This window comes from Rutilus rutilus (assembly GCF_951802725.1).
Source record: "Rutilus rutilus genome assembly, chromosome: 5".
NCBI classification, from domain to species: Eukaryota; Metazoa; Chordata; class Actinopteri; order Cypriniformes; family Leuciscidae; genus Rutilus; species Rutilus rutilus.
Window position 1 is genome coordinate 39,616,637 of NC_140213.1, and position 25,414 is coordinate 39,642,050.

Consider the following 25,414-nt stretch of genomic DNA (forward strand, 5'->3'; position numbering starts at 1 on the left):
AGCTGCAGCACACACACCTCACACACCAGTCCATGCGGTGTGAAGACGGAAATTTGCCCTCCAGGTCTTCTTCTTCTTCTGTCCAAGACACTTCTATTTTGACACTTACGATATGGAAGATTGAATGAATGTGGACCATATTTGTCCTTGCAGGAGAGCTTTTGTTTAAAGGGTGAAATAAAGTTAAAACAGCCTGATTATTATTGTGAATAGGACAGTGCACTGGAATATTTAGCTCCAGATGCTAATGGTTAAAAATGCAAAGCAGAGTTTCGAGGGAGCTGAAGCAGACACTGCAGCCGGCCGTGACGAAGCCAACACGTCCATCTGTGTGCTCTATGGGCATTTCCTCCATAACCCAGCATCTGCTGAGAGAATCAATGTCACACAAACACACACACACCCCTGCTCTCAGAACTCTCTGAGAGAGATTTAAACCTTTCCCTGACCGCCCGGACACTTGTACAGTAGGATTGTGTTACACAACATACATTACATGAATAAAGTGTGAGCGAACCAAAACAAAGGCAAAAAAAAAAAAAGTACTTTAGTTAACGAACTAAAAATGAAAAATACTTCTAAAGCATTTAATAAAATAAATTCATTTCAATACATTATTAAAATAAAAAGTTGTATCTGTTAATATAATTGAATGGACCTGAACTAACATGAACACATTTTTTACTAACATTAGATGAATAAATACTGTAACAAATGTATTGCTCATTGTTAGTTAATGCATTAATGGAAATTTATTGCAAAGTGTTCCCTTAAAAGAAATACTTGGTTACACTTTATTTTAAGGTGCCTTTGTTACAGTGAGTGATATTAAAAAACAACATATACTTACTATATGGTTAGGGTTAGTTGCATGTAATTATGCATAATAATTACTGTCATTAATATAGTAAGTACATGTAAAGTGTAACAAGGACAGTGTAAAATAAAGTGTTACCAATATTTATAACCTCTAATGAAGAGCAATATAAATAAATACAATATTTGAGAGGAATGTATAACTAGAAAAATGTATATTCACTATTGAAATTTGTCTAATTAAATTCCATGCCATTTCCAGACCTGGAAAACAGAATTCCCTAATATTTCCAGGACTGTGAGAACCCTGAATGTATAGTACAGTTTGCTGTTTGCAACCAAATCTACCAAAGTGAATAATCTCACTGATACTAATATAATAAAGAATATAATCTCCATGAGATGTGCAAATTGATTGCTTGATATTGGATGTCATGAGAGATAATTGTATATTTGATAGGGCTTTTAAAAAAAATCATAGCAACTGAGATGTAATAAACTAAAACAGAAAATGCAGGACAAAACAATAACGTCACGTCAAAGTAAAAATGAGGTTTATGATAAAAAATTAAATTGAAACAAAACTGAACTTAATTTTTTTTATTTCAAATCATGGAAAAAATACAAATATAAGTTGACAAAATAATGGTGGAATGAGGACAATAAAGGAGAGTTGCAAGAGAAGGGTGGGGTGGGGCGTTTCAGTTCATTAGGACCTCCATCTGAACCAGTCTGGCATTGGTATCTCCAGCCATCCGATACGGAATCATTCCCGCAAACGTGATCAGAGCCCGGGCTTGACTGCGCAGCAGCTACAGAGAAACACACACACACACACACACACACACACACTTGAGAAGAGCTAATCAGGATTAACATGTATTGTCACAGTGTGTGTCAAATGTCCAGTGAATAATGGTCTCAGGATTAGTTTTATAGTTGAATAAGCAATAACTGTTATCTTAGAGAATACATCTTACCGTGTCTCTGTCCTCTAGGGTACGCTGTGGTCTTCCTGGTGTGCCTGCTGCAGCCCCCTTTAGACGCTTATACTGAGTGAACAGGATATTCATTGTGGCCAGAAGAACCTCGGACAAATTATGTCTGACCTGGAAATATTAGGACATAATGGAGAGAATGTCATGTGAATTAAGGTCTCCTCCATTCTGGCCATTTAAAATAAACACAATTTTTCAAAAAATATAGACTGGATTTTGGTCAACTCAACCAAAAAGGAGAGATTTGAAAACACATACTAACAACTTGTTAATTTGGGGTCACCTGAAATGGCACAACAGCTTAGCATTTGAGATAACAGCAAGTGGGCAATTTATGCTAATGCGAGATGATCTCTTACCTCATCACTGAAGTTTCTGAAGGCCGCGACTCGCTCCTCAACACTGTCCTGACTTAAGGGAACCAACTTTAGCCTCTCAATAACCTGACACAAAAATATAGATTAGTCAGATACCTAGCTCTAGCAGAATGGGCCCAAGGTAAGCAGGTGTCTTATTGGCGACTTACATCGTAGGCTCGGTCTATGTGGCCGGCGTGGTACTCATCAAAGAACGTCATGAGGTCCAGAAGCAGGTAGAATGTGCTGTCCACAGACTTCTCCCCAGCTATACCGTTGGTACGGTACCTGTGCTCAAACAAACAAAAGGTGTTCATTGAAACTACAAGACCATAAAACCCATAATGCACCATTTAGATACTACTGAAAGAATGCCTGTAAAAAAAAGAATGTAATTGTGAGATATAATAAGAAATAAAGTCGCAATTGGCAGATACTATTTCAAGTCTAATCGCGATAAATAGTCGTAATTGGGAACTTTTTTTAGCTTCCATAATGTACAAAACACGTACCTTTCAGCAATAGCCACTGCCATGTTTTTGAGTCGCTCTTTGTTGGACTGGGGCTCGCTGACTTGAGCAATAACTGGACTCAGCAGTTTGTTCATCAGCTCCAGGACCTTATCAGAGTTCTGATGCAGGAAAGAAAATATGTTTTTAGGCACAAAATCATCACTAGACTAATAAACCCAAATGGCACATCACAGCATATCTTACCTTGGCTAACTCGTACAGTCTGACGGCCTCTTCAAACAATCCCTTGTTCTCGGCCTCCGAGGCTACCTTGGTAATGATGGCCCGCGTGTCTCCGGCAAACTTGTCAATCACGCCGGGCTGAAGGGATTCAAACAAGCACTGCTTAGAGCAGAGGACTTTGAATGCACAATGGTGTTGTCAAAATGGCTTTGAGCATGAAAGGCCAGACTGTGTTGTAAAGACCTCAGAGACAAAAGCACATTCTACACAACCCTGCACGGCTGAATGAACCAAATATAAAAGCAAAATCAATGTGTGCAGTGCACAATGAGTTACAGAGAAAGAAGTGGCACGTTCGCTGTCTGCTAGTCAGGTGATATAACAACAAAAGCCTCCAACATACCTTTCTGCTTCCATCTTTTTCGAGTCTTCCAAGAAGCATATCAAACTACAGGGAGAGAGTTAAGAATTGACAGAAATTATGTAATGATAACAGCAATTAGTATGCAGAAACTCTTCCTCCAATGAGCTCGCACACGCTTCTTACCTCCCGACTCTCGATGACTAGCTCGCTGACACAGCGCATGAACATGTTTTCTCCTTGACTGTCCTTCTCATTCCTGTGGCGAATCAGAGAACAGCGATTTAGTTTGCACTCGGTGCAGTACAGCAATTATGCCATTTGTAGCACAAAATCACTTTGACCTGCGAATGAACGTGCTCGCTTTGTGATACGCACGGAAACCCAGAGATAAAAGACCTTTAGAAGATCAACTGTTTCCCGTGGCTGTGAGGTCTCTTAAAACAATGGGGCAAGTTAGCGTCGAATTCACAGTGTGCATGGAACAGGTTTAATTATTCATGGATCATTCGTGGAAGGTTCTGAGTTATTCATGACACATTAATCTCTTCTCAGAGAGGGATTTCCGCTCAGAATTTTCAGGGAAAAAGTCATGACTTACAGTTCAGCCACTCATCAAACAGGAAACGAGGTGATTTCAGAACAGGTTTGGTATAATGAAGTATAGATTTGCTCGATAGCTGTTCAACCTGACTGATTTGAGATCAGCTCTTTCAGTATGTTACCCCACATGACCCAAAAGCATCAGCTGGGGTTAGGATGACCATTACCGGAGGAAGTAGAAGTACTGTAGAGCCTCTCGTGGGTCAGTGGACTCAAACTTGCGGGTGTAGAGCATAAGCAGCCTGATGAAGTTCAGCCTTCGCACCATTGGAGGATCTCCAGCCTCTTGACTCACTGAGAAGAGACCAGAAACCTCCTTAGAACAGAAACTAGATACAATTTAGAGTTGTCACTCAATGATCAACACTTACAGAGTTGTGCGCTCTGGCCTGATGATTTGAGCAGCAGTTTGAGTTCGTACAGCACCAGAGCTACGTGAACCGCATGGCTGCGCAGACGCTCCACTCGGAAAAGGAACGCTATGGCCGCCTCAAACTGTGCCGTCAGGAAAAGCACCTGGAAGTACAGGAATGGCTGGTGGCTGGCTGAGAAATGGGACTCACCTGCGGAAAACAATTCAAATAATGCCACACACCTTTATGAACACATTCATGAACATTTGGGATAATCCAAAACCACTTACAAAACAATATAAACCACATATTGGAAATGTGCACATGCAGCCAATAAGGATTTGTAACTTAAGGAATTCGAATGCTTCTTTAAGCGAGTAATAGGTTCCACATAAATCTTCCTCAGCTGTGAAGTGCTTAAATAGGCTGTTTCATTTCCATTTGCATGAGTTGAAATAATCCCCTCTTATTTAAATTGCCATTAAAACTGACGTCTTAAAGCAGCATTGAAAAGACCTGCTGTGACTTTGCATGGAGCGTAGTGGCAGCCCAGCTGGGAGTGAAGGAGTCTTATCAGCAATAGAGGGAGTCTTTAATGTGGTGTACTGCAGGAGTGCTGGAGAGATAAGACTGACTCATCAGGCAGGTGGAAGAAACTAAGCGGATGCCTTTTTAAAACTGGGCGAGGAGAAGTTTAAGCCATGAGAAAACAGCACAATGACATACAGTTTTATCTGGGGTAGGCACACTGGCAAAGACTGAATAGGGGGGTTTTGCATACTGACTAACTTCCTAGTCTTTCACATGCCCAATTAAATCTCTTCCTTTAGGACTGGAGTGAATCTAAAAGATAAGTGGGAAGATTTATTGGCTTTATGGAATAATTTGACCTGAGTTTTGCACATTGCCAGAGGCCACTTGATTTATAGAGTTGAGATCCCTCTCGCAAAGCAATTAAGACATATTGACAACATATTTTTGTAACTGTAATATTATAACTAGTGTAGTCTGATTAATCCAGTTTTACAGAAATGGTTAGGGTCCCCTTGTCACTAACACATTTTGACCAATTTGATCCCAGTTTTCATAATTCTTTTTCTCTGAATCTGATCGAATCTAGTTGAAACCTGCCCGTCACAGAACAGCTGTTAAATATTTTTGAATAATTATGTAATTATGTTTGGATAAGTAAATATAATGATGACTGTGGGTCTCACCGTAGTCCTCCAGTAGCTGTTTCTGAAGTTGTGCCAGAGTCATTCTGTCCTGAGGGGAGCTGCTACCGTCCTCATCAAAACACACTTGATTCAGCTGGTAGGGACACAGAACACGACTCAAAAACTGGGCAACTAAACTCATCAGTAAAAGATAACTTACAAACGTACACTCTGATATACGATCAGTGACTATATCTGACCTTGAGCCACAGGTAATCCTCGGTCTTATCGGCCACTTCTCCATGATTGTCGGCGATGTCGCATTTACCGATGAGGCAGTAGACTGCACGCTTGTAGGGGTCTGCGCTGTTCCTCAGCACACGTCGGTAATGAAGTCTTAGTTTATTCTCTGTGGCTGGAGACAAACTGAGAAGAACAATGCAGTTGAGTAAATTTATGAAGAACTATAAAACGGATTTACTGAATTATTCAGTTTTAAGATAAACTTATGCATGAGATACAAAAAGGGAGCAAGCTGGGTCAAGCATACCAGAGAGAAGTAGTTACCAAAAGCAGAGGAGAAATAGTTCTCTTAGGATGTGATCTAGTTTTTGGGGTGTGCGTATGTGCGTTCTCACCGTCGGTCGGGGCTGTTCATGTACTCCTGAAACCAGATCTTAAAGTCTCCCAGCTGATGCTGTGCCCTGTTCACCACCTGCATGGCGGCAGACAGGTCTCCACAACGCAGGCAGAAATAGATCAGAGCCCACACTGAATGTCCCTCCACCTCGCCGTCCTGTTACACACATGCACGCACAGCAAGGTTTATCCTCGGGTCACACTGCGTCCATTTACCCCCTTTTTACTTTCAAGTCTGAAATAAGTAGCTTATTAGCCCATGCAGGGAGAATCCACTGCTGTTATCTAAACTACGGAAGCCACACTCAGAGCAGTTCGCTCGAGACGAGAGTATCTGCAGTGATGGCGTCTAATCTGTATGATGTAGTGCTGCCTGTGCTGTGCGGTGTGGACACGTTTTGCTGCAGTACCTGCATGCCTGGCAGCGGGGTCGGCAGCTTGATGTTTAGGAAGCTGCATACGAGCTGATAAGTGCCAGGTACACCACCCAACTGAGCCTGGTGCAGATTCCCAAAAACAGTGACCATAGTGTAATTTTTATAGCTGTAGAAGAGAGACACAAGCATTGGCTTAAAAGAATCATTGGTTCACAAACTGAAATCTCTACGGCCTGTAAGCACGCATTAATCTACACAAGAGCAAAATCAAGCCGATGAAATGCATACAGCATAAAATCGATATTCACAAATTTTCATGAAATTGTTTCATTAATTGCCATGACTTTTCAAGTGATGGACTATGTGGGTGAGAAATCCCTGATATTTTCAGGTTTAAGGACCATAGGAACCCTAAACATACAGTACAATTGAAAAGGCACTTCTTTTATTCAACAAGGATGCATTAAATTGATCAAAAGTAACAGTAAAGGCATTTATAATGTTACAAAAGATTTCTATTCTAAACAAATTCTGTTCTTTTGAAGTCTATTTATCAAAGAATCCTGACAAAAATGGATCAAGGTTTTCACTAAAATATTAAACAGCACAACTGTTTTCATCATTGATAATAAGACATATTTCTTGAGCACCAAATTAGCATATTAGAATGATATCTGAAGGATCATGTGACACTGAAGACTAGAGTAATGACGATAATTCAGCTTTACCATCACAGAAATAAATTACATTAAAAAAAAGAAAAATATTAAATTATTTAAAAATAAATCTGTGACTTATTTCAAAAGCATTTAACATTTAGTGTAACTGCAGAATCATACAAACAATTTCTTTAAGAGTAAACTGTACAATTGTACACTGAAACATTCATTACTTCAATGAGCTCACTGTTTCTGCCTTAAATGATTACATTGTTTAAATTAAAATATTCCTAGTTAACTGTGATTTTGTATATGTACATTTCTGAAATACATATCTTAGACAGTTACCTCTGATAACAGATCACTCTAAATTGTAATGTGGACTCGTGCATTTTCTGTAAAGCTGCTTTGAAACGATGTGTATTGTGAAAAGCGCTATACAAATAAATGTGAATTGAATGAAATGTGCAGTTTTTAAATATTATCTCTCTAATCAAAGAGCAAGCTGCATTTCCTTTCTTTCACCTGTTCTCCAGGAACTGTAGAGCTTGTCTGACAAAGGCCATCTGCATGTCCACAGACACTCGACTCTTCAGAGTGTCCTTTGCCGGCACCAACAAAACGTCTGTCATCTGCTTCACCATGAGCCACATGTCTGAAACATTCTACACACACACGCACAAACAACTTTACTATTAATGCAATCGCTTCCCTAAATTTCTGAGATGAAAAACACACACGCAGAAGCCAAATGTGATATACCTTATCATCCAGGCTTTCGGCCACTGACGCACAGAGATCTCCCAGGTTGGGCTGAAGATGCCCATTTACTATCTTCTCATTGAAGATGTAGATCTAAAAGAAAGAGGAAAAATGCACATTGAGAATGATGGTCAAAGACTGATTGCTGTCTAAGGCCAAGCTCTGGGCAGCTGGATCCACTATGATCTGGAGGTGAAATGAAGGACGATGAAAAACAAAACAAACAGGATAAAAATGTTTAGAAGGTCTTCAAAAAAGAGTGCTAAGACTAGAAAGATGACTCCGCAGGCGATGTGGCGACACATGATTAGAGAAAAAAAGACAAAGGAAATAGAAAAAAGGAGAACAAAGGAGAACAAAGGAGAAGAGAGTGAGAAACGGCCCTCCCCTTTATGGATAGATTGGGAGCTTACCCATCATGCCATCATCCAGCCAATCAATCTTATAGATCAATCGAGCTAGGCTCGCAAAACAAAACACATTTATTCTTGTGTCTAGATCACGGACCAAGAGAAAAGCTAAGCTGAACTAAATGAAAAGGTACTCTGAGTAACTATGAGCCACTCGTTTATTTTCAACATGTCTGCATGATTTATTAGTGATTATATTGCTGTCGGCCAGTTTGTTCTTTCTATGTGATGTTTAAAAATTCTGGAGAGTTAACATTTCTACTGTAAATTATAATGTGTAGATGACTGATTTCATGTTTATAATTATATGATAAAGCTTTAATAAATTTTTTTTTATATTATGTATTAAAATGATTTCTTAAAATATATAATAGATATATTTTTATACTTTTTAAATGTATATGCATACATACAAATAAATAAATAGAAATAGCAAATTAGAAATAAAATTACTTATTTATAGATACAGTATATATTTAATCATAATCATATATTTAATATATAAAATAATTTTTATTTATCATTATATTTATTTTGTATATGTGTGGCTTTCTACAAACCTGTCGGCTGTAGGCAACTTCCACACTGTCCAGTGCACTGCGTCCTGGAACTGCGACCTCACTCACGAAACTGGGCTGTGGGGCACATAGCAACAGTCGTTAAGGCATAAACAAGGATGTCTACACAACAAGACCGTATTAATATTCTCTACATGTGTAGGTGTGCATATGTGCCTCTAAAAGCGTGGGTTTGACAAGTGCACAAGCTGCGTTTATCTCGCAGAGTTGTTTTAATCTAAATGCAGCGACCAATGTAGCGTGAAGCTATTGTTAAGAACATAACTCGCGCTTGAGAGCACACAGCTCAGTACTGTGAATATACAGAGATACAGAGAGACACACACAAACACACACACGAAAACCTTAAATTTTGTATGTGGACAATTGTATCAAACCTGTTCTAAAGAGAAAATAAAATAAAATCACATTTAGAAAGATTTGACATTGATAAAGCATATGGTGCTTTAATTGAAATTATTTTCAAAGACACTCGTACACACGACGCACGTGCACACACACACTCCTAGTAGCAAATTCCATGAACAGCCTGGCAAGAAAGCCACTGAGGCGTTGTAGTTTGTGTGACTATCTAGCAGGGAGGGGCGACTCAGGCTGGTGGTACAAGGAAGAGTGAGCTCCTGGCATAGGAAGAGAACAGCAGGTCACACATGGAAAATTTAACTGCTGTTTAATAATTAAAGCAGCAGGACAGCAGTCAAAAATCTCCTAGAGCAAAATACACAATATACACACAAACACAACACTTCTCAAATCCTTTATAGGACAATAAAAGGAAAGACAAAAGCATATTCTGAGGTTTCGACGATCTCAAAAAGACTGTCATTATTTGCCGTACACAGACTATTGTTATACTTGAGGACATAATAGTGAAACATGCATTTTTGGGTATATATTATTCAGAAGAGGAGTGCTTGTCATCTTCAATGTTTGATGTTTTCTACATCCTTTCCTCTTGCTCACCTCTCCATTTTGTGACAGGAGAGATGTGAGCGGTGCTGCCAAAACACCCTTTTATTTATGAATAATAGCCTCTAAAAACAACCAGCCATCCCATCTTATTCTCATGATTTTTTCCTCCTCTTGTATGCTGAGAGCATATACAACTCTGTCTATATAAAATATACACACATATGAATATACCCACAGCTAACAAAAAAAAAAAAAAACATATTTATTGGCAATTAATAATGTTATATAAAATATCAGTGTGTATATATAAAGCTAACTCTCTCACTCTCCCACTATAGTTTTTATTAATATGTACTAGTATATGTATATTATTGTATATATTGTATATTTAAATTCAGTAATTTCACTTAAATGGCAATGAAAATGACCTATTAATTGTCATTTAAGTGAAATTACTGAACTTAAATATACGAGCTTGATAAAAATGATCATTCTAGAAGAAAATTTCAGATGGCACTTAGAGGCTTTTGCATCTGAACTCAAATTATAAATCATTTAAAGACAATCAATAAAAAGACAATCAGGTCTAAATGTCCTTGTCTGAAAAGAACTACTAGAAAAGCTCTTGCCAGATAAGATTTCACTAACACTCAGATCCAGGCCAAACGTAGCCACAGGCTGGCCGTATCACAGCAACAGATCTGAACAAGCTCCTTAGATGCTATAAGAAAATTTGTGCTTCATGAAGACGTCAGAACACGTCACATGAGGTGAGTGTGTGGTATTATGTGTGTGTATGTATATATATATATATATATATATAATACAATACAAGGGAGCTATGTCATATCTGTACTGTGTGTGTATTGTGTTTTATGTGGCGTGATGTTCCTCAGACCTCCACTTCCTGGCTGAAGTCCAGTGCATCCTCTCCAGCTCCCAGCAGGGTGTGCAACACTCTCTGCTTCACCTGCTCCCACTGCACCAACATAGAGTCTCTGTGGTACTCCTCCGCCAACAGAAACGTCTGCGAGAAGGAGAGAACGAGTAAAATCGAGGGGACGAGGTACAAATCACACATGAAAAACAGACTACATGTGATGAAAGAGAGCCAAATGAGTGAAACTATAAAGCCTTCAGTGAATATATAGGTTACCCAACATGTGACGCATTAAAAATAGCTAGTGGAGTAAGAAGGGAGCAGCCTGGATCTGGGAAGCATGCTGTGAACAATAAGCGCTAACGGGCACCACTATCTTCACCCCTCCCCCAATCCCACCTCCGAGGGACAAGGAACGAGAGCTGGGCCTGGGGAGACTCAAACTGGGTCTGGCCCGCAAAAGCCTGGATGCGCGGAGGCCTCGCTAATGGAACTGTGCCGCTATCTGGGTCTGTCTTCACGCCTACTACCGATTTAGCCCATACCCTGATTGAATCCGAAGACCTTTCGTCTATTTTTCTCGGTCCCGGCGGATCGACGTGTGATAATTGCAAGCGTTCTAATTAAAAAGGCTTCTGAACTCTGGAGGAAGAGATTTTGGAATCAAGCTTAATGAGGGAGGGAGTGAGATAATATCAGTTCAATGTGCAGAAGTTAATGTGAATCAGGTAAAATTCAGAGAGGAAAAGACGCATAGGGGCTTTTTGTTTTAGGGTGGGAAATAATAGCGCATGGCTTTATAAGCACTTCAGGAACTAACTGTTCTCCAGATGATTTTGCTGGGTCAAAAAAGCCATTAATCATCCTGCAGTTTACTCCATTCTCACTTTAAAATAAAATAAAGAAAGAAAATTGACAAAGAAAATTGGCTTTGGAGAGCAGTGTGAATAAAGTACTTGCCAGTTGGACGGTAACTTTATTAGGAACTGCAGTTTATGTAGGATTTTAAGAACTATTGTCTGACACTTGCTGATGTAAGTCACGTGCAAGATTCAAAAACACATAAATGGTCTGCTTAAGAAAACTTCTACTTCTAAAACGTCTAGCCTCATTTCTGCCCAGCTCTCCATGCGGCAACAAATATGTGGAATATTCCTCCCATTAAGCCACAATAATAAAAATATGAGGAACTAAATCAAGATGAGTTGTCATGTTTTTCCAGACAGGTGCCATTATTATTTTTTTATGAATATAAATCATGCAAAACAGTTTTGGCCTGTAAGAAATATATATATATATATCAGCAAAAGTTGTGTCAAAAAGCTTTTGATCCTGTCTGTGATGGACATAAATTTTACTGTAGTGCTTGAGGACCCAAAACTTTCACCAGCGACATTTTGTCACATGCAGGTCATCTGGGTCACTGGTTAACACCTCCTCTTTGGTGAGCAAATTATCCTCTCCGTCTCTTTGCTGACATTCCTCCTCCTGAGAGGTTTGATGACTAGACTGAGAGGATGGATGGATATTGACCTGAGCTCTCTGCTGCTGAGAGATTGATACCGTAATAACAGCTGAAAGGGCCTGTTTTTACCTTGCTGACAGTGGCTGAAGAGGCAATAAGGGGAAAAGGGGATTTGGTCTGAAACAGAAAGAGTGACCCTCGGAAGGAGACGGTTTTAAAGGAGCTGTCAGATGAATAGTGCAGATTTTAAATGTCTGGACAATACGGGATATAGTTACACTGAGGTTTAATGTTGCTAAAAATCACGTTCCTTTTCTCTCCAATGGACATAAAGGCATAATCTGACCGACTAAGAAAATAAAGTAAAAGTAGTGAAGGAAGACACTCACCCTGCGGCGTGATTCCTCGATGGCTGACAGCAGTGCATTGTCTCTCTCGTTCTTGAGAAAGCCCTGGAACAAGAGACACGGCATGGAGGTTAAACGTACTGCAACCTACTTTCCCCTTTTCTGCATGCAGAGCACACGCCCTCTCTCCCTTTCTCTCTCATTCCCTCCATACTTCCTCTAAGACGCAAGCACCACAGGCTAGAGATGGAGAATTGTCATCATTATTGAAATAACTGCTAAAAATGTGCTTAGAATCGACCCTATGCGAGATCGCTCACCCAAAATGGCGGCTCTCGACTGGTCAGAGCTGGTTCAGCAAAGCTTTGGTTCAATACGTTCTTGAGTGTACAAAAAGTACTGTGCATTTAAGACACCCCACATTCGCGCAACACACAGAAGTTCATGGACGGGTTTGGAAAATGTGGTTCAAACCGCTTGGTTTCCACATATCTAGACTTTTTGGACCAATCTCTATGACACTGACAAAACCAGAGACAAGCCTGATTTGAATGTTCCCCACTGCAAATCATTAAGCTAACAGCTGCTTATATCTAATTATGGACCATCATCATCTAAAACGTCATCTTTGTTCGATCACAGATGGAAAACGCACACATCAGTAGCCTCCACGGATACATTTTTCTGACTAGATGACGAGTGTGCAGCTCGAACAACCTGTATGGATGCATTACAGGCACTCGTTTTTGATGTACACCAGGGTAACGAACACTCACACACACACACATACCCGCATTCGTTTTGATTAAACACAGAACAGAAAGATCCAGCAGCTGATCCTGAGGACAGAGAAGTCACTGGAATGGCGTGCAACACACACACACACACACACATTGAGTGGGGGCTGGGATAGGGAGTGGTACTGATGGAAGGAGAAAGCTAGTTCTGATGGGTTTGGAGGATCATCAAATCGCTAAAAAGCCAATATTGAAGGATGGAGAGAAACGTGACCTCTGAACTGGAACCTGCACTCATCTGCTTTTATTATTGTAACATAGATGGAGTTGAAAAAGCATCAAGTACATTTTCCATTGATTTTTTACTGAATACGGTAATGTCATAAAAAACATGACACTACATTGATTTTCGAGATGTTTCCTTGAACTCCATCATTAAATCCTTGACTCCTCTCTTATCCAAGTGTTAAGTACAGAGTTGAATCCTGACCCCCCCTCCCCCCGATGATTCCTCACTTCTTTCCTCCCCCCTCTGAGATCGCACGACCCCCATCACCCCATCCACACTTTGACTGACAGCTGTAAATGAGGATTGATTTATTCTGATTTGGGGAACGCAACGTCTAAATGACACATCTGAACGAACAAGCCGAGCTAATGGATACAGAGATGGAAAGTGGGTGGGGGTTTAAGGTGTGGGAGCAGCCAACATTTCGTACTTAGCAGCATTATTTCTTGCTCAGTCACTGTGCCTCCAACCGCTAGCTACAGAACAGTGCCCCCTTCAGGAATCCATGCTCTGCATCAAGTACCCAAGACCCACTACCTGACAAAAGGAACATTTTAAATGGATGCATTTGGGTCATGCCTAAACTGAGAACATGCTTAATACATACTGTGATGCGTGTCATTGCATATGTCATTTTAACCCATTATTAGTCACATCGAATTAAAGTTCTGAGAGGAGATCAGATGTGCAATTTATACCAAAGATTCACATATCTTCTGATGCACATTTTGAATCATCTGACCACGGTGAAATAAATGCGTGACTAAAGGCTGGCACAAAAGCAGCTAGAAAAAGTGCAGATCTCATATGCTGAAAGGGAAGGTTATCATATCCCCTACAATTAAGCACTGTGGATTTCTGGAAGATTCAAAGCACAGCGAATATTGAGCGAGTTTGATAGAGATAAAAACGGTGCATCATTACAGGCAAAAAAAAGTCATTACAATATGAAATACATACATACATATATACTCAATAAAGCCATAGTAATGAATCCAACATATAAAATACATACATGTTCATGATGCACACACCTTCTTTTGGATGCATTTATATTTTGAAATCAGGTATAACGCAATGCACTGATATTGACCATCACAGATTGAGAAGTAAAGTGAAAATAGCAGGAGCATAGAGCAGAAAATATGACATGGATTGGCATCGAATTCAAGAGATGGACAAAAGACATGCATACATACGCCAACCAAACCCACGGCAGTTGATTTAAACAAAACACCCCCTCTATATCTACACATCCCTCTCTTTTTCTTTTCTTCCATTTACTTCAGCACAATAAGCAGTGAAGGAACCCCACCCTAACCCAACCACTTCCTGTGTGACAGACAAGCCTTCATCATCATCCTCCTCGCCATCTTCATCATCCCTTCGGAGAAGGCGATCGTCTCATTTTCCTGGTTAAACCGACTGACTGAGACGCATGTAGTGGCCTATAGCGAGGTGTTGAATGCATGTGCGTGTAGGTGATACTCACTCATGCTCTGGTTTAACCTGCTGGGAAAGTGCTGCTGGGAGGTGAAACTGTCTAGGAGCGGTGTGCCCGTCCCCTGCTCGTGCTCTCTCCATCTTCTTCGTTCTGTAGAAGCGGACCAGTGCATTTCTGGGGCGTTCCTGACCTCTTTTACCAGAGGCCCACTCTGTCAGCCACATGCACTCTTCTTTACCTCAAGGCGGCCCAGTGGTCTGAACCTAGATATGAGCCACGAGCAGGGTTACAGTGGGCTGCTTTATTGTCGGAGGCGGAGCGTACCAAGTCAGCCCAGAGACACGGGGGGGGAATCTGAGAAGTCATTATTCAACCTGATCCGTGTGCCTGTTTACCATCAGCCGTCCACCCCTCCTCCTCATCTCTCCTCCAGCATCCCTGCCAGCCTCCTCGTTCACTCTCACTCATTTCTTCCTTTTTAAAACATCTCTGCATCCTTCCTTTTTCCACTTCTGCTAGCGCAATGCAATTATGGTAATGGATCCCCCCCCACACACACACTCTCCTGATGGATTTCGACATCCTGTCCAGAAACTGGGCTAATAATCCTCTTAAGAGTCATGTTTAGTTAATGAACAGAGTGCACTGACCAGAGATCAGACTCCACATGTAGAGCTATTTGCACTTATCCCACACCTACCATTGTGTGCTTAGATAACACACTCTAGTGAGAAGGTATGGTGCAGGAAAGATGGAAGTAAGTTGAAGAGAGAGTTAAAGAAAAAGATGAGATGCATCGCCTGTTTCGGCGCCATTTTGCTCGGGTAAAGCATCTCCTGCTTTCAGTCTGTCATTTAAGGCGTTTGCCTTTTGGACTACAGGACATAGGCACCTAAATCGAGTTTGTGCCTTAAAAAAATTATATTTTATTTAGCTTTTGTAAAGGAAACGTGGGTTACAGAAGGCTGCACATTTGCCCACACACACACAAACGCAGAAGGCGAGAGAAAGGCAAGAGACTACGCCTCATCAGCAGCAAGCATTTCCTTTGTCTTCAGGCAGGCAGCTCAGCAGCCTTATGGAGCACGCACAATATACAATTTACACTTTGCCGCCACCTCGCAGGGTCGATGCACATCTGGATATCTCGGCACAATTGTACTGATGCAATTCTGAGCATGGCACCTGCAGCATCTTTGTTTTATTCAGCAGCACGTTTAATGTGATTCTGAACGTCTTTTCAATAGGAGATTGAGACGGCGGCGATACATAATGAGAATGAAGATGATGATAAATGGAAGAGCAGTTACACAAGTTCGACAAAAGGAAGATATTAAATCTCATAGCCCTTAGAGTCAATCAGAGTTGTACTGAAAATGCTAAAGAGATTGTCAGCCACACACACACACATACATTGGCAGGGAGGGAGGTGAGGAAAGTGCCAGGCAGTAAGTGCACTTCCAGTAAGAGTCGAGCCGCACTCTGACAGGCCCACCACAAAAATATGTCTGACAAAAAAGACGAGAGTAAGGGGAGGGATAGAGACAGTGAAAAAGAGAAGGAGAGAAGAGATAATCAGAGGAAAAGATGGGTGGGGGTAGATGGTTTCGAACCTTCAGGAAGCGAAAACCAAGTAGATCATTACAGGACCTGATGAGTCAACAGCCAATTCTCAATGAGTGTCTATAACATTCGAACAGACGAGAATATGTTGTTTATCCTTAATGGAAAGAAGTAATTGAGGACATCATCCAATTGCTACTATCAGGACATAATCTGTTAAACGTCTCCTGGACATTTAACGGGTGTGGCTGTGTGATCGTTAAAAAAATTCTAAATATCTTTTGATTCTGAAAAACAGTCAAAATCTGTGCACTACGGTTGTGCCTCGTCTTTGACAGCACTGAAAATAGGCCATAGATTTGGATAATTTAAAGATAATCACCAGTTTAGATCCATGTTTCCCAATTTATGGAAGCCCTTCAGTAAGACATAAAGTGACCTTTCAGTAAGACTTATAGTACCTCTTCATCGACATAAAGACACAAAAGTGCTCCTTTTAACTCATATTATACTGGACATCATTTAGCATTGTCAATAATATTGTTAAGATGCCATTTATTACAATGACTCACTTTAAAACTTAAAACAATCAATACAAGTAGCTTCCTCTCAAACTGAAGCACTTTGAGAACAGTGGTGGCTGCTGGTCTTTCAAAGAGGGGAAGCTCATTTTCGACCTACATCATAAAAATTGTCCATTTATTTATATGTAAAGTCTGCCCTATGTTCCTTTTGAAGAAAATGCTCTGTGACCCTGTCGTACCAACTAGGCGTCTTTTCCAGTAACTTGACCAGTGTCCTCTCAATGGCCAGCAGAGTTAGGTATAATTGTATAAATATAATAATATAATAAAGGTATAAATAATAATATAATAAAGGTATAAATAATAATATAATAAAGTATAATACTACTACTAATATTTTTTTATTATTTTAATAATTATGTTTTAATTATAACTACTAATAATATAAAAAATATAATAAGTAATAATATAATAAAGATATAAATGTGTGGAATGTATTATGAAAATTGGCAAGCAATTTCGACAAGCAAATACCAAGAAATAGGTTGCTGCAGTTTGTCTTTTGAGTACACTTGCAAAATCCGCGATGGGACTGAGCTCGAATAGCTTCAGCGTCAGCGACTTTTTATTGTATGAAATAGCTGTCAATCAAAAGGAGATGCAGCCTTTCGACAGACCCTCCAATCATCACGCAGAAGCCCGGAGTCCAGGCCAGCCCACTCCTCATTCACCCCAGAGACGCTGAGCGTCCGTGGGCAGGACATAATCGCAGCATTTATCCAATGACGTCTAGTTTCGTAGCACTGAAAAAAACTGTTCAAAGCAGCCCCATTGAATGGACGCTGGGCTTCAACAGGGAAATGTACTGTGACGCTACAGGAAAGTATGAGAAGGAAATCGAGTCAGCCAACCTGCTGTATGTAACTGATTCTGAACGAACTCGTCTTTAAGATGAACGTGTTCTAAAGCATTTTTAGTCAATAAAATGTTAACACAATAGTACATATTTGACTATTCATTTTTTGACATTATAGGGGAAGCTGAGCTTCCCTTGCAGTCTTACAAGAAATCCCCACTGTTTGAGAAATAAGGAATATATTTTATAACTGAGAAATGCACATAGCAAACCTACTACTGTTTAGAGTCTTTATATTATTATTTTTTAAGACAAATTAACTGAGGGATATTTTAACAGAATGTCAAAAAATTTGAATAACAAAGTAAAACTGACATCTTTCCCAATAATGATTAAATTATTTACCAAACCTTTACCGCACATAACAAATGTCTCAAATGCAAATATAAAAATCAGTTGCAGCCACAGCTAGAAATCATTAAAGGGATAGTTCACCCAAAAATGAAAATTCTGTCATCATTTACTCACCCTCAAGTCGTTCCAAACCTGTATGAGTTTCTTTGTTCTTTGTTCTGGAAGAATGTTTGTAACCAAACAGATCTTGGTCCCCATTGACTACCATAGTATATTTTTTTCCTACTATGGAAGTCAATGGGGACTGAGATCTGTTGATTACAAACATTCTTCCAAATATCTTCTTTTGTGTTCAGCAGAACAAAGAAACTCATACAGGTTTGGAACAACTTGAGGGTGAGTAAATGATGACAGAATTTTCATTTTTGGGTGAACTATCCCTTTAAAGACAATGTTAGTCATGATCTTACATAGCCAGCAGCCATATCACCCTGGCCTGAAGCCCAAGACTGGTTGCCCACTGAAGCTAAGCAGGGTTGAGCCTGGTTAGTACCTAGATGGGAGACCTTCTGGGAAAACCAGGTTGCTGCTGGAAGAGGTGTTAGCGAGGTGCTCACCCTGTGGTCTGTGTGGGTCCTATCGCCCCAGTATAGTGATGGGGACACTATAATGTAACAAGCAGCGTCCTTTCTGAGACGTTAAACCGGTCCTGACTCTCTGTGGTCACAAAAAAAAAATCCCTTTCGAAGGAGTAGAGGTATAACCCTGTCATCCTGGCCAAATTTTCACACATACACTAAATGGCTTCATCACTCCGTCTCCTCTCCACCAATAATCTGGTGTGTGGTGGGCGTTCTTGCGCAATATAGCTGCCGTCGCATCATCCAGGTGGATGCTGCACATTGGTGGTGGTTGAGGAGATTCCCCCCTTCTATGTAAAGCGCTTTGAGTGCAGAGAAAAGCGCTATATAAATGTAATTAATGATTCACTATTATTATTATTATTTGATGACGGATGAAGCCCCAAGAAATGGGCTTTAGTTTATCCCAAATCCACTTCAACATTCAAGTATGTGATGATATATTACTTCCTGTGATTTTGTGTAAATACATTTATGTCACTGGTTTGCAGCATTAAATGTATACACACTGGAAAAGTACAAACATTTTCCACTTATGCAGTAAACGTCCCACCAAACAGACTAATTTAAGCTTAGTAGCTCACAATGCTATGAGGTGTGCAGACATGGACAAAAGCCAGAAAGAGGTCTCCAACTTTAATTTCATGTGGTTTGCCAGCTCAGTGTTGACTTGACTGCTGATTCCTGGCTCTAGTGAGCTCACAATAATTCACTAAACCTGTAGCATCACAATGCGGTCACCATAAACATCACCCTTCTGTCCCTTTCTGAACCCACATGCTCTGTTTGTCTTCAGGTGCTTTGTGTGCCAGAACAAAATAACAAACATGGATTGGAAATATGCATGATTTGAATAATCCTCTGGTATCAACAACATCCACAGGGGGGCGTAGTAACCACTGTTAAGTTTCATCAAGTAATAAACATAACTAAGTTAAAACCTTTTTTACATTTATTTCTTTTGATTTACAAAGGCAGCAGTCAGCAAAAACACTAAACTCTTTATTACGCAGTAATGCTCTTGGCTGTGTAATTTCAATGTTTGTTTGTAAAAGGTTTAAAGAATTACACAATGCATTGCCTGACTCAAGTTTTGCACACGTCACGCCTCTTGGCCATCATGACTGTCTTACTATTACAGATGAAGCTGAATTCAATTGTAACTCATTGCTACAGCAAAGTCACGCCTTAGCAAACACATATAATCAATTCACACAGCATGTGTGACTACCAAAAGTTACTATCTACAAATTCCCAAATCAAAATAAACAGCAGGAAATGCATGGGGTATGGTGGTACACACACAAGAAAAGTTGCACTCAGGAGCAATGATAACGTACAAAAACATGAACAGCAGGAAAACCTGTTGCCATGAAGATAGACGCATACACATGGACTGTCCAAAACCCATTAGACCCATCCTGTCTCTCAAGCTCTAAAGGCAACAGCATAGTGCTAATTATAAATGGGCTGAGTGTGGAGATTGTTTAAATGTTTATTTGGCTTCTACTGAGGCAGTGATGCGGAATGTCTCATCAAATTATTACCCTAAGTCGATGCAGAGTACATCACTAGGGAAAGCAATAACAAAAACCAAACACTACCAACAAAAAAGTTTCAGGACAGTCTGTCCTAATTTTTTTTTAAAGAAATTAATTAATTGCTTCTGTTCAGCAAGGATGCATTCACTTATTCAAAAGTGACAGTAAAGACATTTATAATGTTAAAAGAAAATTCTATTTAAAATAAATGCTGTTCTTTGGAACTTTCTATTCATAAATGTCAGACTGTATCATGGTTTCCACAAAAATATTAAGCAGTACAACTGTTTTCAATATTGATAATAATGAGAAAATGCTTCTTGAGCACAAAATCAGCATCGGCCATGTGACAATGAAGTCTGAAGTTACACATAAAATTGCTCCCAATAAAAACTATTGATACAATAAAAATCTCATGCATACAATTAGCATTAATGTTGAAAAATTACATTTAAAAATGTTTGTTGTAACTGACAAGCTAAATAATCTTTTTTTTAAAATAGAATCCTTTACATGCACAGCAGATGGTTACAAATTGAAGCGACTTAAAATAACGACTTAAAATAAATATTACATTAACAATTACAGACTGAAGTTTTAAAAAAAATGCATCTGAAAGCACCTTTAAAAGCAAAATCAACTAGGTATCTGGTTAAGTTTAACTTACAGACAATACAGCACAGAAATGAGTTACTTATTAAAATATATTTTTTTAACACTTATCAGACCAGACTAGCAATTTAGTGATATGTATATGATGATGTCCATGTATATGACAAGCAAACTTGCATCAAATGGTGGTGTAAAGCTTGATTTAACTACCCATACATGTTTTAAAATGAGAAAAAGGAGGACAATGACAGACTCAGACTATAAAATATAGAATATAACGAGAAATGCTACACTGTTGCCTTCTGACCATATCGAAAGAAAGTAACTTGGTTTTCTATGTAAAAAACAAACAAAAAAACACCACTAAATCTTTGGAAAAACTCCATCACAACACAATATTCAAGCAAACTGTACTTTACAAGGCAATTTTATGAAACGGCTGGTTTCCATATATTTGCTGCTCTTAAAGGTATTGCGGAGGATTTTCTGCGGATGACAAGAAGAGAAAGGCCTCTGAAGAAAGAAACAAGAGTGTTTTTGGGAGAATATTTCACACACTGGCGTGCGCTAAAAGCACAGGTTGGGCTTCCCACTGATGCCTCAGTCGCGAAGTTTCTACTTGACAGGTAAAGTTTGGCATGCTATTTGGAGAAATCCATTTAAAATCACTGCTAGTAAAAGTTAATGTAAGCTATGATTAGCGATGCTAGCCCCTGGCACAAGTCATGCACCACGCAGACACGGTAAACATCTCAATTTGTCTAAAGTTATTATGACCAAATGGTAAAAGGTATCACGCTGAAATGTTCTAAAACCTTGTGTGTTCATTTCTGATAATTCCAATGTGTTCACATAGTATTTATTACACAAATGCAACAAGCTACTTCTCCATTGCAGATCATGTCTTGAGTCCTCACTCAATCGATCAGTATAATAAGTAAATAAAACACGGAAGGGCATTTGACATTTTGTCTTGCATGAATGTTTTCACACGCTGGCGTGCGCTAAAAGCACAGGTTGGGCTTCCCACTGATGCCTCAGTCGCGAAGTTTCTACTCGACAGGTAAAGGAAAGTAGGCTTGTATGAGCCATGCCAACAGCAACTTGTAAACAGAGCGTGCACGAGGAGAACTAGGCTCGTGCATGCTCTCTCGTGCACACGTTTAATAGGCGTTCCCTCTCGGGAGCAGGTAGAGTGTTGCGCATGTGCATTTTTTCAAAAAGTGGAGAGGGCGGTTCTTTTCTAAAATTCGGGAAAATCCTCCGCTATACCTTTAAAAGCTTTTCTTTTGAACTTTCTATTTTTCCAAGAATCCTGAAAAAAAATTATTGTGGTTTCCACAAAAATATTGAGCAGCACTGTTTTAAACATTGATAATCATAAGAAATGCTACTTAAAGGCACAACATGTAATTTAGGCCACTAGAGGTCGCTTATTCAAAACAAAGGCGTAGCTTGATGATGCCGTGAATTAGCGTGGGTTCATGGGAGTTGTTGTCTTTACCTTCACCGATGGAGAAGAATCCGACGGACTCGGGCAGAAATCATGTTCATGGATGAGCTAACGTATTAAAGTTTTATTATCGTTACTGTGGTATGAAGCAGGGCTGGAGCGAATGCTAATGAGAGAGACCTGCGATACACACCGGCATTGAGTCCAGCGGTGCTTTTATTATGCTTATGCTGAAAACAATCATACTAAATACATTTGAGAGTGTTGAATGATATATTATAATGCGTTCGCTCGGTGGCTGCTATGAGAGACTTGGTGCACTTTGCAGTAATCTAGATCGATATTAGAATATCACATTAATAAAAACTGGATGACTTGTGTTGCTAAATGACATGTTAATTTTTAAATATAATGTGTGGTGGAGAAATCTCTCTATGATTATGCCTTGTTAGCCACTTGACAAAATAGTGTTGTCTCTGAGGCATGGTACAAACATTGTAGGCTGTTGTAGGTAAATCAAGAAAACAAGTGATTCAAACAATCCCAGGTGAAAAAGACATACTATTAAATATATAAAAAATGTACTGTTTTTAGTACAATACAAATATACTTTAATGCATTTTTAATACATTTAACAGTACGTATTTTTCACCTGGGATAAGACTAACCGTGTTGAGCTATACATTGTTGGAAACGTTTGGAATAATGCAAGTACACAAGTCAACAAAATATAACATTGTTCTAGTGGTTTTTGGATATTGTGCCTTTAAGCAGATAAACTTAAATAAAAATTAAGCAAATCAGCATAATAGAGTGATTTCTGAAGAATCATGTGAATATTTAAAAATATTAAATTACAAAAACATTTTTAAATTGTAATAGTATTTTACAATATTGTTATATAATATAATATGATGATGTTTGTTATATATTGTTTTACTGAATATTTTTATCAATTAATGCAGCCTTGGTGAGCATAAGACACTTCTTTAAAAAGCCTTTAAAAATCTTACCGACCGCAAACTTTAGAACTTGGTGTATAATATATAAGTTATTTTAAACTGTAGTGTACATCCAGAAAATTAGAGCACTTTGATAACAAAAAATGCTACAGTTTAAACAATGTAAGCAGCAGCTAAATATATGACATAACACAGCTGCATCTCATGAGATGCAATGGGGAGGTATAAAGTATAAACACAGCCTCCCACCCAAACAAAACACCTACTAACCTGAATATCTGTGTCCTTGACTGGCTCAAGAGGCTCAAATGTAGTGGCTGCACTGAGACTTTCAAGACGCTGGGAGATATGGAAGATGTCAAGGCCACGAGAGCCCAGGAGGATGGAGCTGAAGTAAAAAAAAAAATTATGACACCATTTAAAGAGCATGCTTTTTTTAAATGACTTTATATGAATTGCCATGACTTTTAAATGCATTTGAACACATCAAACTGAAAACTCACGCTTTTACATCAGCTGTGTCTTGAGAGGTTCTGGTGAGAGTGCGGGACCGTAGTCGCTCTCCTGCCTGCTGGATCTCCTGTAGGTTTCGCTCTACATGGGGCAGCTCGGACACGGCCTCTGTCTCTGCTGCGAGCTGTTCTGCCTGCTGCAGGAGTTCCCCGAAGCCCTCAGTATCCATATCCAGCACCTGTTCCACCTGACAGCAAAACAAGAGCAGTATGCCTGTTACACATGGTGATATGCACATCATTTGTATTCAGTATATCAGTTACCAAAGTAACAGTAACACCCAGCATATTATCAAATACTAGTTCTTGTCATCACTATAATACTGAAAGCTTTTTACATTGATAACACTACAGTTTGAAAGAGACTCCAGGTTCATTTATCATGATTTTACTGTAGTAACTGTGGGAGTTTTGTTGAAAATATATATATAACGTTCATGATTAACTTACTTAGGTAAGTCAGTGACATGATATACATACATTCGCATTTATTCTGGGACGAATATTCGTGATAGATAGATAGATAGATAGATAGATAGATAGATAGATAGATAGATAGATAGATAGATATTAGTACTACATTGAATGAATTTCATGGTTGTTTAGCTTGTGTAACAACTGTAGTCAACAGAAATGACTGTCACTTGCTAGCAAGCTAACTTGACATGAGGTGCTGTCGGTAAACGTGTCCCAAACAGACACCTGTCAAATGCGACTACAATTAACAAGCTATTAAATAGTTAATTAGTTAACGCATATGTAACAACCCACCTCGCTGAATGTGTATTCTTATAGCGGCTATTACAGAATGATTTCACTTTAGCCGCTATGCTAAACACATCCCCCCTCGTGAACTCCCGGGTTCCTGTGAGAGCGAGCGCTGATTGGTTCAAACCGGTTTTTCCCAAAAACACCCGCGACTAGAGCCTCGATAGAACTTTATTCAGATGTTTCTGTTTACAAATTACTTGGAAGATAATTACTTGGAAATCCATTTGACTGAAACATGACGGTGAAGATACAGAGGTGTCCGATATACTTAACGTTAAGCCTATATAATGTCTAAAAATCATGGTAGGCCTAGTAACATTGTACAATAATAGCATTTAAATATGTAATATAATGTTTTAATAATAATATAAACATTATATAATATATAAATTAAATTATATATACATTTGTACAATATAATTATTAATAATAGTAGGCTAGTACTAAATTACAGTAATATTAAATTCATATTAAGTCCACACCATGAGGGTAAAACATGTTGGCATCTGCCTCATTAAACTACCTACCTACCAAGTGACAAATGAACGTATGCCAAAATGCAGAGTATGCTTGGATAAACAGCCTTTGGCATATAAAATAAATAAAAATAAAATAGTAATTTCCCAGCTTGGAAAACTTTTTGTTTTGCTTTAACCCAACAATTGAAAACCATTTATTTTTTTCCTCTTCACTATGGTGACTATTTTTCCAGATATGAACAAACCTAACTTCGCAATGATTGACTCAAACAATGTCAGCTTTAAGTTATGCCTCCTGCAGTTATCAG

The 25,414-nt window shown here is 39.1% G+C and overlaps 1 protein-coding gene across 1 annotated transcript; it reads right to left on the reverse strand.

Moving 5' to 3' along the window:
• Positions 1-1,401: 1,401 nt before the first annotated feature.
• Positions 1,402-24,772, reverse strand: nup93 (nucleoporin 93). Its single transcript, XM_084409037.1, has 22 exons — positions 24,628-24,772; positions 23,848-24,044; positions 23,615-23,732; positions 12,411-12,473; positions 10,575-10,703; positions 8,747-8,821; positions 7,777-7,869; positions 7,540-7,679; positions 6,389-6,521; positions 5,978-6,135; positions 5,600-5,765; positions 5,400-5,493; positions 4,201-4,392; positions 3,997-4,123; positions 3,413-3,485; positions 3,269-3,313; positions 2,887-3,003; positions 2,683-2,801; positions 2,341-2,458; positions 2,174-2,257; positions 1,797-1,925; positions 1,402-1,628 (listed from the first exon to the last, which is right to left on the reverse strand). The coding sequence occupies exons 2-22, from the start codon at positions 24,024-24,026 to the stop codon at positions 1,518-1,520; spliced, it is 2,463 nt and encodes an 820-aa protein (XP_084265163.1). The 5' UTR covers positions 24,027-24,044; positions 24,628-24,772; the 3' UTR covers positions 1,402-1,517.
• Positions 24,773-25,414: the final 642 nt, after the last annotated feature.